At 52.8% G+C, this 11,925-nt stretch overlaps 7 protein-coding genes across 7 annotated transcripts; 4 read left to right on the top strand and 3 right to left on the bottom strand.

Annotated features, from left to right (window-relative positions):
• Nucleotides 1-342: 342 nt before the first annotated feature.
• On the top strand, nucleotides 343-1,191 carry BDV59DRAFT_203089 (oxygenase MpaB family protein; the record flags this gene model as incomplete). The annotated part of the gene is made up of 1 exon (XM_073694198.1): nucleotides 343-1,191. The coding sequence occupies one exon, from the start codon at nucleotides 343-345 to the stop codon at nucleotides 1,189-1,191; it is 849 nt and encodes a 282-aa protein (XP_073546578.1).
• Nucleotides 1,192-2,000: 809 nt separating this feature from the next.
• On the bottom strand, nucleotides 2,001-3,559 carry BDV59DRAFT_203088 (T6SS phospholipase effector Tle1-like catalytic domain-containing protein; the record flags this gene model as incomplete). The annotated part of the gene is made up of 3 exons (XM_073694197.1): nucleotides 2,001-3,271; nucleotides 3,326-3,340; nucleotides 3,397-3,559. The coding sequence occupies 3 exons, from the start codon at nucleotides 3,557-3,559 to the stop codon at nucleotides 2,001-2,003; spliced, it is 1,449 nt and encodes a 482-aa protein (XP_073546577.1).
• Nucleotides 3,560-4,222: 663 nt separating this feature from the next.
• On the top strand, nucleotides 4,223-4,601 carry BDV59DRAFT_59085 (uncharacterized protein). The gene has a single exon (XM_073696705.1). It carries the CDS (start codon nucleotides 4,321-4,323, stop codon nucleotides 4,543-4,545), a length of 225 nt encoding a protein of 74 aa, XP_073546576.1. The 5' UTR covers nucleotides 4,223-4,320; the 3' UTR covers nucleotides 4,546-4,601.
• BDV59DRAFT_59082 (class I SAM-dependent methyltransferase) lies at nucleotides 4,601-5,690 on the bottom strand. The gene has a single exon (XM_073696704.1). The coding sequence runs from the start codon at nucleotides 5,410-5,412 to the stop codon at nucleotides 4,657-4,659; it is 756 nt and encodes a 251-aa protein (XP_073546575.1). The 5' UTR covers nucleotides 5,413-5,690; the 3' UTR covers nucleotides 4,601-4,656.
• BDV59DRAFT_59093 (methyltransferase family protein) lies at nucleotides 5,691-6,800 on the top strand. Its single transcript, XM_073696706.1, has one exon. It carries the CDS (start codon nucleotides 5,970-5,972, stop codon nucleotides 6,681-6,683), a length of 714 nt encoding a protein of 237 aa, XP_073546574.1. The 5' UTR covers nucleotides 5,691-5,969; the 3' UTR covers nucleotides 6,684-6,800.
• A 47-nt stretch (nucleotides 6,801-6,847) lies between these two features.
• Nucleotides 6,848-8,301, top strand: BDV59DRAFT_181028 (uncharacterized protein). The gene is made up of 2 exons (XM_073690168.1): nucleotides 6,848-7,302; nucleotides 7,398-8,301. The coding sequence occupies exons 1-2, from the start codon at nucleotides 7,023-7,025 to the stop codon at nucleotides 7,790-7,792; spliced, it is 675 nt and encodes a 224-aa protein (XP_073546573.1). The 5' UTR covers nucleotides 6,848-7,022; the 3' UTR covers nucleotides 7,793-8,301.
• Nucleotides 8,302-8,395: 94 nt separating this feature from the next.
• BDV59DRAFT_203084 (S-adenosyl-L-methionine-dependent methyltransferase) lies at nucleotides 8,396-9,815 on the bottom strand (the record flags this gene model as incomplete). The annotated part of the gene is made up of 5 exons (XM_073694196.1): nucleotides 8,396-8,712; nucleotides 8,772-9,214; nucleotides 9,266-9,389; nucleotides 9,442-9,571; nucleotides 9,633-9,815. 5 exons carry the CDS (start codon nucleotides 9,813-9,815, stop codon nucleotides 8,396-8,398), a joined length of 1,197 nt encoding a protein of 398 aa, XP_073546572.1.
• Nucleotides 9,816-11,925: the final 2,110 nt, after the last annotated feature.

The raw sequence follows: 11,925 nt of genomic DNA, 5'->3' as shown, positions 1-11,925 counted from the left end.
CAGCAAACAAGGCTTTGGCTACCCTGGGGAGGCTTACCTGGGTTGGCAAAAGCGCTGCGGCTAATTGCAGAATAGTTACGATCGTCATACGGCTGTGGGTTCATCTGTTCGGTTTGCAGACTAGGGATAGGCCCGTCGATCGCCGACGTCCTCCTCGGCCCACGGTTGCTGGGCCGAAGTTGGCAGCGAACCGGGCATGCTTATGATACTAGCGATAACTAGACATTCCTATTCTAGCAAATGGCTCCTTTTTATATCTAGATGTTTAAGCGCCTACTTCTGGTTCATCTCTTTCAGTCTCATGCTCTAACTACCTGTCCTTTCGACTGGCATTCTCGCAATATGACCGCGACCGATCTCCAGACCGAGAAACACTCGGAGGCTATAAATGCGGCCCTGAAAAACCCACAACATATCCAGCGCATCCTGCGCGAGGGTATTATTCTTGCAGGGGGAGCGGCAGCGATTCTCCTTCAGGTGGCCAACCCAGGAGTCGGCAAAGGCGTCGGCAATCACAGCAACTTCGCCTATCGACCTGTCGACCGCCTCCGGACGACGATGACCTACGTCTACTGCATGGTGTTTGGCTCACCTAAAGAGAAGGAAACAGTCATTCAACTTGTTCACCGCGCTCACTCCGTTGTGAAGGGCTCTGACTATTCGGCCGACAATGCCCAGCTTCAATTATGGGTTGCTGCTACGCTCTACGCGGTGGGGATCGAACTGTATGAAAAGGTATTCGGTTCGATCAACGAACAGAAGGCAGAGGAACTCTACCGCGAGTATGCTGTCTTGGCAACTTCCTTGCGTGTACCTCCTGAGATGTGGCCAAAGGATCGGGAAGCCTTTTGGGTCTACTGGGACGAACAGATCCAGAGCTTTGAAGTCTGTGAGGAAGCCAAGGAAGTCGCTCACGACCTCCTACGAAATAAGAAACTCCCGATTTATCTGAGATCGTTTCTCCCATTGCTGCGTGTTATGACAACACATATGATTCCTCCTCGGCTTCGTGAGGAATATAACCTGAAGGATACAAAGAGTCGGAAGAGGGTGTACCAGGTGACTATGGGCCTGACCAAAATAACCTATCCTGTGATTCCAAAGTTCATCCGCACCTATCCTCACAAGTACTATTTGAAAGACATGCGAAGACGTATTGAGAAGGCGAACGGGAAGCCAGAGAAATTATAGGTCTATGTTGTCTTTATTATTGTCTTCCAGCCGTCCTTCCTGATACCGATCGGAAGTTATCTTCCAACTGCAATCCAACGATTTATGCCTACGCAATACAAAACATAGTACTTTTCTACATTTTCCTTCCCCGTCTAATTTATTCTTTCCAGCTTGAGTGGGCGATGATAATGTATAAACACACTCCGCAAACACCAACACTTTCCATTATCATATTATTGAACACTCATGTTATAGCATCATAGCAGAGAGAACGATCTAGAGAAGCCCCTAGAGAGCAGCTTGAAATGTAGATTCTGCAGCATAGATACGAGAAAGACTTCCAATAATGAGCAGGTGACAATGATCGTTTCGGGCTTTTCTTTCTTTCTCCTGCTTTCCTTCTCCTCTTTTTGGATAACACTTGTCTCGTAAATCAGGCCACTACCAATCATACTATCTAGTATTGTCGGTAATTCACTTCGGGATTATCATCCAAGCTACCAGGTCCTAGGTCACTGCACGATATGGGCTTGTTGCTGTGATGTCAAGTAATGATAAATATTACAACAAAGAACGTTTACTCCGATTTGCAAAGGTTAGTCTACAAACCTCCTGTACCCGGTTTATCTAAGGTCATGAGACTGTCTCGCCTACATCGGTGTGGTTACACCATTGGTCAGGGTACGTTCGCGACTGGGATAATAATGCTTTTTAGTAAGTTATTGGACAACGATTATCTTCTATTAATCTACATATGGAGGGATATAACGCTAATTATTAAACGGTGTAGGAGCCAGGGGGCTGGAATCACAACATAGGGATTGTAATCAGTTTGAGTGACCAAGTTGGCCTGGCTTCTTAACCCAGAAGTCCGATAGCCCCGATTTCTTGATGTTCGACCACGGCTCGAACTCCCGTTTCTCGGCCTCTTGGTCCATCTGATACGGTTTCTTTCCGAACCCCAGATTGTATGGCCGATAGTCCGGGTCACTGAGCACCCGGCGAATAACGCTGCCATGGATTTTAGCCTCCGGCGGCAGAGGTCGGCGCAGTCCTTTGAAATGCCATCGGGTCTCCTTTATAGATCCATCTGGTTGAACAGCTGGGCGCTTCCATGGGAACCACTCCAAGAACCGCCAGAACATGGTTTCGATTCCCTTTCCACCGTCGTAGTCCAGCGAGTCGTGCAACTCAGCCTTTTCCGCAAGCGCCGTCACTTGTTCGTCGTATTTCTCTACCCTCGGGTCAAAACAGCCCAGTTTCTTGAGCTGCTCGTCGTCAAAGGTCAGTCCGCCGCGAGTGGCTTCTTGGATCATCCACATCAGTGGGATTTGGCTCGCAGCCCATTTGTCCGACGGCCATCCGCCTCCCACATCGCTGTGGTCGCCCGCAAAATATACCTCCTCAAAGTCATCGTGCAAGACGGGATTCGTGTGGACGGAGCCATTCTCCGTATCCTTGGCCATGGTGTCGGCAGCGGCAGCAGCAGCCTCTGCCTGCGCGTCCCAAGTGCTCACCTGGCCCCTTTTGGCCTTTTGGCCACGAGCTCGAGCCTCTTGGAACAGGACCGGTTGGAACTTGATCCGTCGTTCGTCGATGCTCACGGCGTGGCGCATGATGTTAGGATTGGGCTGGATACGCGTGTCCTTGTCTTCGTCGACGTTGAACTCGGCGACGCTGTTGACTGTATCGAATAGGCCGAGGAAGTGCACGTATCCAACGGATCGACACATGGTGTCGCGGCACATGTGGAGCTCTGCATTGGTCTGGTGTCGCTCCTTGCCCTTGTCAGAGAACTTGTATTTCACAAACGCCTCCCACACGAACGGGATGATCTCTTCGTTGTCGGCCGATATGAGGCCAGCGAAGTCGAGCATCTCGTTCAGGAATCGAGCAGTGTACGCGCCCCGGGAAAACCCAAAAAGGTAGATCTTAGACCCAGGCTGCCAGCGTCGCGCGATAAAGCGGTAGCCGTTGGTTACATGCTGGTCAAAGGAAGTGGCGAGCGCTTGATCGAATATTTTCGAGGTGGGCAGATTGCTGAAGGGGTTGAAGGCATTGGCGAAAGTGCCTGCCGTGATACTAGTCCCTATGCCAGCTATGGAAACGGTTAGCATATCCTGTGGGCAGGATGACAAGTACGATAGCCTACGCTGGTAGTAGCAAACTAAGATTGGTCAGTAGCTGTCGACGATCGGGGAATATATATACAGGACGACTCACATCTGTTCTCTCTTGTACGATCAAGCATGCGAAAGATCTTAAGGATATTACTCTCTCCTCCGTCAGCGCGAAATGTATTGCCCGTTCCATCGAAGCAGAGCACCAGCTCCCTCGGTGGTTCGCAGCCACAATCGCTTCCTCGTTCGCTCCCTGATCGAGACATCTTGCATGGTCGTGTTATAGTATGGCTCAAGCTAAAGGCGCGCCAGGCGGCACAACAGCCTTTTATGACATGCCCCAAGGAACCTGTGGTCCGTGAGAAGGACGGGATGCCTCCACTACGGGTCAGGGAGACACACGGCAATGACATAGACTGGCAGGCTGAGATTGGCGATCGAGGCGATGATCTCAATAGCGCTGAGCGTAGCGTCTTGGGATTTATTGGCAGCGCTCACCGCATCGCCGCCGCCCGATACAGCTGAGCCACTGACAGGCGTCCTGTCTGCAGTGCCCTTCATTTAGAGCAAACCATGCTCCCACATGGCCGTGCTGCAGAGCGTAAGGGATGGGTCGTTGGTTGGGGTCCTGACTGTGCGGCCCTCCACTAGCGGGTAGCGTGTGATGCAGATGCGAACTGCTGTTTTCTTTTCCCACCACTGCCGATCTGCGTCTGATTGACAAATGATGTTTTCCGGTTTCTAAAGGGGGGCGACAATGGGCTGAAGCCGAGAAAGCCTGCCAATGTTAAATACGAGCGAATGATGGGCGATGGGGCCTTGCTGACAGGCGTCCAACAGGGCTTAGCCAGGTGTACAGGGGTTCCTTGACTGGTTATACTTATTATAGCGAATCTACTTGCCGGCATTGTATTTCTTCAGTCCGGATATCACCGTTGAGCTGAAGAAAGGCTGCCGTTTCGTCTGGGAAGTTGGCCGAGGCTGCACGACCGTCGCATCGCAGGAGTCTGCAACCCATCTGTTGACTATGTGCGACAATAGAGGCATACTTCTTCTCGAGTTTAATGTCGCATTGGGGATACTCGTCCACGTAGTCACTGCTGTGCGATGGGTATCACAGGGATCTCCGGTATGGTATCTGATAGGCACTGAAAACTATTTTGTGCATATGAGCAGTCACCAGGAGCGCAACCCGACGCATCCTCGATTCTATGATGCTCTTCAGCTTTCCCCGCCAATCGGCTTTGCATAATGATATGATGACGCACACACGTCTGTGACATTGCTTCTTTCGTCATGAACTATCTTGATGCATTTGACTGCTGCTGGGTTCTAACCTGCTACCATCCGCTCCAGCAATCTGCTACTCCGGGCGCACTCCTTCGCACACTAGGAAAGGGAAGGGAAGTGTCTTCGTCTTGCTGTCCTTCCAGTCCTCGACGTTTTTGTCCAACGTCCAGCCCACCGATACGCGCACGTGGTCAAATCCTACTTCCTTCATGAGGTTCTCGATCCAGATGCGGGGGATGCCATGTCTCTCAACACCCTCAAGCTTCGAGGGGGGGTGAAACTTGATCGCCTCGGGCCCAAAATCCTCAAAGTCGGTCAAGGCCACCCGACCTCCAGGTTTCAAACAGCCGAGGAGAGTCTGGAGGAATGGCCGCAAGTCCGGAACATGGTGCATAACGAGATGCGACAGGATTAGGTCGAATTTCCTGCGACGGCCCCTGGGCGCATCGTCCGCCCTACTAGGAGGCAGGATCGGGTCCTCTGGATCTTCCAGCAATTTGCACAGGGGAAGAATGTTGCGCGGAGCATCCGGCTGGGTGGTCTTCGCCTTCAACATCTCGATCATACCGTCGGCGGTGTCCACGGCGACAATCTCCTGGGCCAACGGCGCGACCCGGAGAGTTAACAGACCCGTTCCACAGCCCACCTCGAGAACATCCAAGCCAGTGTCGGTTGACGCGCGCTTCTGGTCGGCGAGGGACTGGATGAGGGGCTGAAGCGTCTCAAAGGCCAGTCGCGTCGCCTCCTGGACCGAGGGATTGTTATCCCAGTCGGCGGCTTCAGCGTTGAAGCGCTCATTGCCCACCTGATTTGGCTGTAAACTGGTCATGCTGTCGTGAGAGAAACTGTCTGATGTGATCTCATGGGTTGCTAGTTTGGTAATGGTGGCTCATGAACGACTGGCAGCTCCAGCCGCGATTTGCCGTCGGCATTCGGGTACTCCCTTAGTCCTCTCTGCGGGGTTCGGAAAGGACATGTCGTCATGTTGGGGTCCATCGTGATCACTGCCAGCAGCTGGGGAGGTTCATCGGAGCGGCAAACGTCCGCTGGAGGCGATCTGGTGGGTTCGTCCCAAAGCGGAAAATTAGGGCTGGACAGATTTTGTACTTCCGTACAACGCTCTCTCGCATCTCCGCCATCTCCCTCGCTCGACTCCACGATGGAGACGGACGAACCCCCCCTTCTCGTATCACTCCGGTTAGGATCTCCGTCCACCGTCCACAGGGGGCTGCCTTCTCTCGGTCCACCGCGACCATCCTGAGCCCCGTAAGCGCCGATCATCCATGGTGGTGAACCCCTTATAAATCGCCATCAAAATTTTTTCTTCCTGGCGCGTTTTCTCAGCTTCCTCCTCGTCATCTTTCCCGGCTCGACGGCCCCAGCATCATGCCTTCGACCTTCTCGGTGACTCTGGCGCTGTCTGTGGCGACGGCTGGGGTGCTGAGTGGGATCTGTATGTATCCGCCGAATGGACCACCGCAGACTGGCTTTCGAACCGATCGCATTCGATGGATGGCAGACACTCCGCCCAAACTCTTCGCCCACATCGGTGTTGTCGTCTTTCTGTACCATGCGCTGGTGACTCTCTATTATCAATCCACAGCTAGCACCAATGCGCCGACGCTCTCTGCCATTTGCCCTTACCCAGATCACCTCGATGCGAGCGCCGTCACCTGGAGTCCACGCACCATGATCTCCCTCCTTTCGATCTTTGTTGGATCTATCATCCGGATTGCGGCCTACGGCGGATTGGGCTCGGACTTTACCTTTCAACTAGCGGCGCCAAACCGACTTGTGACCAGCGGGCTGTACCGATTTGTACAACATCCCAGCTACACCGGACTGGTCATGGTGATGGCGGGAGGCGTCGGCATATGCTACCGATGGCACACCGCCGCGATTGCCTGCTGGATGAGCGATGCGATCTTCTATCACTGGCGGGGAGCAGCGGAGTTGGCGGCGCTGGGAGGCGGCATCGTTGGTGTCTCGATGTTGACGATTCGCGTGCGCGACGAGGAGAGGATGTTGAAGGAGCGATTTGGGGAGGAATGGGAGCAGTGGCATAGACGGACAGCTAGATTTGTGCCGGGAATTATGTAGATGAAGGTGTATATAACTAATTACTCATGCTAATCCTAATATTCGATCGTGGAGTTGGTTCTGGAGACTATATACTTCATACTTTGCTCGTATATATATAGCGGAATGGATGACATCATGCATCGCATCCGCATCGACGCCACGACCACTGCACCTCTTCCTCTCTTCCTCCACGTATGTTTCATGCCTCATCCCCCGGACGGAAATCACATCCCGAGGTGATCGCTTCTTCTTGGCATCGGAGTTGATCCGCCCGCCATCAACTCCATCTTCCTTTACTCCGCTCTCTTCTTCTCTTCTCCCTTTCCCTCTCTATCCCTCTCCCAACCTCTCACCACCATGGGCTTCATCAAAAAGGCCTTCAAGCTCACCACCTATGGTGGCACTGCCACCCTCGGAGCCTTCTTCTGGGCCACCCGCAAAGACGTCTTCGTGCCCATGTCTCCCTCCGACTCCATCTTCCACAGCAACTTCTATCGCGCCCAGAACCCCTCGAACAACCCTACCGTCCACGATTTCTGTATCCGCAGAGTGCCTCTATCCGATATTGACCCTTCGCTGCTGGAGAAGAAGGGCAAGTTGGCGGAAGCCTTCTGCGCTGGAGTCTGGAGTGGATGGGGTGCGTTAACCCCCCCCCAAAAAAAAACAAGAAACGCGTTGACGGATGCACTTATGATGAATCTGGATCGCTAACATTGCAAAAAAACCGAGTAGGATACGCTTTCCAACGCGCTTATCTCGCCCGGAAATACCAAGGCCCCGATACCGCCTCTCACCTGTGGTCCCCCGAAGAACTGCGCTCATCTTCCTACGATGTCGGCACGCTGATCACCGACCACTTTGAGGTTGTCGAGAAGACCGCCGATCGCATTGTCGTGCGCTGCGGTGACTCACCTCGCAAGAAGGGCGTGCGCGAGTCTGATGGCCTGTTCGAGATGTCCGCCGTCGTGAAGCCAGAAGAAGGGGTCGCGGAGTTTGGGCTGAAGAGCTGTTTCTTCCAGGGGCTGGGGAAGGCCGAGGCGCCTCCCATGCCGTCGCATATCATCTGGCTGCACAAACAATACACCAAGCTGTGGTCGGAGACTGCCATTCAGAATGTGCTTCGTTAAGGCGTGCGGATGGTGCCAATGCGCGACGATTCATGCGTCTGTGCCGGACGAAGGGGCTGGGCTCTGGAGTGATTTGTATATATTAAAGCCACCTTGATGTCTGCCACGCCCTGTCTCATCTTGTGACAATGCCAAATGATACCTGGTTCTCGTGGTTCCGCAATATGTGATCCGCTTCGGGCTGGATCCGAGCTGTAATGGACATGCTCCACTGCCTCATATAGTTTACGGGCGCAAAATGCCATCCCTCAGCCGGCACGCAATGCCACTATACGCACTACCTGCTTAGTTGCTTCTTGGCTGTCAATTTGAATATGACATATCGGAACTCCCGCAACAAGCGGTGAACCGCCTTCAGCTGGTCTATGACGGGGCTGTCATTCCTGCAGTGTGCATGGTAGGTACTTCCAATCGACATATGCAGTGTCCGCCGGTATTGCTAAAGAAAGGAGAAAAAAAGAAACTGCGTGTACATTTTCAATTATCTAGTCAAAATCCGCCCGTACCTGTTGAAAGATGTTTAGCACACAAGAACCTCCAGATTGATATAACCATATGGCGCCGGACATAATATGAAACAGCCAAGCAACAGACAATAAGAAACTACTGCTTCAACACCGCCTCGATCACCGACTCCATCCCCGGGCTTCCCCTCCAGATCGTCTGGATCTCTAGCCCAGCGCCGTGCAGCAGATCCCTCCACTGCCGCTCGGATCGCTCCACACCCGCCCCGATGCTCATCATCTGGACGTCGAGCGACGCTTGCAGAAGCGGTGTGTTCGTATCGGGCAAGACAAAGTCCACGATCAGGACCCGAGACCGGTGGGGATCCATAGCAGAGACAGTATTCAGCAGGATGCGGTGGCACACATGGTCCGGCCAGTCATGGAAGATGGCGCGGAAGTAGTAGATCATGGCACCTGTCTCTCCGTAAGCTTTGCTTCTAAGCTTCGATCCTTAGGAGTAAACAGTGACGTACCCTTCACCGGCTGTGGGTCCAGAAAGCTGTACCCCATCGTTTCGATCCCCTCGGTCGGCGGCTTGGACTCCAACACAGCCGGCAAGTCCTGCAGGATCAGCCGTGCCGGCATATGCGGATACTTTGTGCGAAACTTCACTAGATCGTGGCCCTGGTTCCCACCGATGTCGACCAGGAAGGCGTCGTCACTGGAGAGGAAATTCGCATGGCCGATGAGACGGCTGACCGGGTAGACGTCAAACCAATTAGGCTTGCCCTCGCGACGGCTGGACATGTACGAATTGAATAGTGCCTGGCGGTGCTTCCGCTGTCCAAGCCATTCAAACTGGCTCTGTCCTACCGCCCAATGCATGGGGGACTTGGAGTAGTCCTTGGGCATGACGTACTGGTGTTCGCGGAAGTACTCTGGGAGCTTCGCCAGGGTGGGCAGTGTCATATCGTATCTGCATCAAGTGAGAAGGGGGGCAACAGTTGGGGAGGATTATGACACATACATGCAGGGCACGCCATCTCTGCCAATCGGTTGGGTAAGGGCTTCGGTCTTCTCGTTGGGCCGGTACAATTCGCATTCGTCGCTGTTGCACAAACCCAGGGCGGTCACGACACGCATCAGGCGGACTGTTCACCGTTAAGATACTTGGTGCATGCTATGGAAAGGGCACATCCTCACCGATCAACTCACGATCTGCCCCAGTGTGCGCAGCCAGCTGGGTCGCTGACAGGCCGCGTTTATGGTGCTGCACCAGCAACGGGAAGACGCCCAAATCGATTACAGTACGAAGGGCTGCATTCTGCGGAGGCTGATTGGTGTTAGGCGGAATTTGGCTTTGGGAGACGGTAGAACAGCTGAGCATAACAAACCTGGTATATGAGACGTAAAATTGTCTCTGTGGGAGTCTCGACTGCCAGTTTCAGCTCATCAATCAGAGCCAAAAGACGGAAGTGAGAGTCTCCGGTATGTGAGGTGTGATGCTTTTGCAGAGCAGACTGCTTGATATCCTCTATGAGGGAGAGGACCCTAGGGGACGCTGATGGAGTATGCATGGTCCTGCTCTTTCACGCAGCTGATGTAGACTGATGATTATCAAGACAGGAAAATGGACAAGAGAGCTACTGGTACATGTCCGGGAGAAGAGCGAATACACGCAACGGGCGGTCAGTTATAGACATTTATACCCCTTGAAGTGAAAGGGATGCAATCAGGCATCCCTATACGGGCGAGGTAATTTCCGCTTCAAACGGAAACAAGCAATCCGACTGACATATCCACACCATTTGTTCGTATGCGGAACCTGCCCACATTCCCTAGCAAAGGAACAAGATTATGACCAATAAATCCCACTCACACTTCTGGCGTAGTGAATCTCCTGGATCGAATCACTTCTCGTGTGGTTAAGCTCGACCTTCAAGCTAATTGCAAATAAACTCTACCGCGTATGCGTGTTCAAGCACGCCACCGTGGCGCTGCATCTCGCCGGACGACTGCAGATTAAGATGTATCACGGGACAACAAGACACTGGGCTTTCTACGCGCACGATGGAATCGTCTAGACTTACCACCTCGTTTGCACAATCCGCTCGTTTGGGTGGGAAGCCGGTGGCGATGTGATATTCACCAACCTCTATCCTTGTGATCAATGAATAGTCCCAGCAAACTTGAATCCTCCTCTAGTATTCTAGGCCCATGGACGAAGCCGTAATGTTGGCATCTGTGGAGCCAGCATCAACGCTACCATCCGGGCATTACTTCTGAGGGGTGTTTCACTACCAGAGTCTTAACTCAGATAGAGACGATCAGTTTTCTCACAGCGATCTAAGCGCACGCAACATCCCACTGATAGTCCGGCCAAGCTTGCAGCCCCGAGATAATGGCATTGTCTGCGCTCCCTTTTCGGCCTATGAGGGGTTAATTCGTCATGGCGGTGCCAGGTTTTGCTGATCGAATGCATCATATAGTATGTTCCCAGAATATCACGAGACGAACTCTGTCTCTTCGCTTACGCGATATACGAACCCCCCCCCCCCCCCCCGAACAGGGATGTGAGCTCACCGTCATCTCCATCGAATTTGTTGAATGTTTGACCGGTGGGTATATTCTAAGAGGGGCGAAACAAACCTCCACATCACCGTCTTGCCAATGCTTAAGCCTCGTACGCCGTAATGATGCTGAAGCAGTAAAAGCCAATGCACCCTCGAGGGTCTTGACTGCCTTCCTCGGGCAGAGATGGAATGCTTGAAAGCCTTCGAGCAAGACAGAGATCAGTACTCTACCGGCCGGCCTCCTTCAATACTCTTGCTATGACTTTCGCCCATAACTAAGAAATCGTTCCACGGCGCTGGGCTGAGCCCGATGGACCTGGTAGCACGAAGGAGGCGATTGTGCCCCAAAAAGGGCTTTGAAGCCATGATTGGGGAGAGCATCCTGGCAAGATCATGCAATATCCATGGTTTCTTTTTTTGCTCATTTTCTTTTTCGCCCATTGCTCCCTCTGTTTCGAAGTCAACATTGCCGTCGGCTGAAGAGGAAAAAGCAAAATGAGCAGCCCATGTGGATCCCACCTGCATGCTCCCTGGTGATAATGCTAGCAGAACGTATCTACCCGTACATTGTCACTTAATAAATAACAATGGCGCCTAGCAACCCTGGACGCATACGGCGTACTGCGCACATTGTTCCCACCGCTTCGTCCCGAGAACCGGTGGAGTCAAGGAATGAGTGGTTCCAGCTCCTCGGGAAGCTAGACACAAATCCGATCGGGACGCTGCATTCTCGATTCGCCTGCCCGATCCACCGGCATAGCCATTACTTTCCAACAGAGTGAAAGCCGCCAGAATGATGGATGTGGTTTTCCACCGTCCCATCATCTGTTCCATCAAACATGACTAGCGAGAGGAGGAACCTATCACACCTGGCGTGGAGTTTTCATTTGCCTAGATCAACCTAGGAACGGCCTCTTGTTTGCGATTTGCGCTCTGTGGTGCGAGGAATGAGACGCAGTATTATTCTTCATACTACATTATCCGGCACGGAGGGCATCCCTTCGGCATCTGGTGAAGAATTCGATCTCGATGATCATAACTCCACAGTGGCCGATTTACTACAGCTAGCCACTGAATCCAGCGTGAATTATTTGTTCGAATCCCGCGCACTCTC

Source organism: Aspergillus ambiguus, assembly GCF_047715705.1.
Source record: "Aspergillus ambiguus strain CBS 117.58 unplaced genomic scaffold BDV59scaffold_22, whole genome shotgun sequence".
In the NCBI taxonomy this organism is placed as follows: domain Eukaryota; kingdom Fungi; phylum Ascomycota; class Eurotiomycetes; order Eurotiales; family Aspergillaceae; genus Aspergillus; species Aspergillus ambiguus.
Note: the sequence above shows the minus strand (reverse complement) of the source record. Positions and strands in the feature narration are given on the sequence as shown.

Bases quoted from the DNA above. Each gene is read 5' to 3' on its own strand.
- BDV59DRAFT_59085 (XM_073696705.1), top strand. From the start codon at position 4,321: ATGTGCGACAATAGAGGCATACTTCTTCTCGAGTTTAATGTCGCATTG.
- BDV59DRAFT_59082 (XM_073696704.1), bottom strand. From the start codon at position 5,412: ATGACCAGTTTACAGCCAAATCAGGTGGGCAATGAGCGCTTCAACGCT.
- BDV59DRAFT_59093 (XM_073696706.1), top strand. From the start codon at position 5,970: ATGCCTTCGACCTTCTCGGTGACTCTGGCGCTGTCTGTGGCGACGGCT.
- BDV59DRAFT_181028 (XM_073690168.1), top strand. From the start codon at position 7,023: ATGGGCTTCATCAAAAAGGCCTTCAAGCTCACCACCTATGGTGGCACT. The intron at 7,303-7,397 runs GTGCGTTAACCC...AAAACCGAGTAG, and splicing joins TGGAGTCTGGAGTGGATGGG to GATACGCTTTCCAACGCGCT.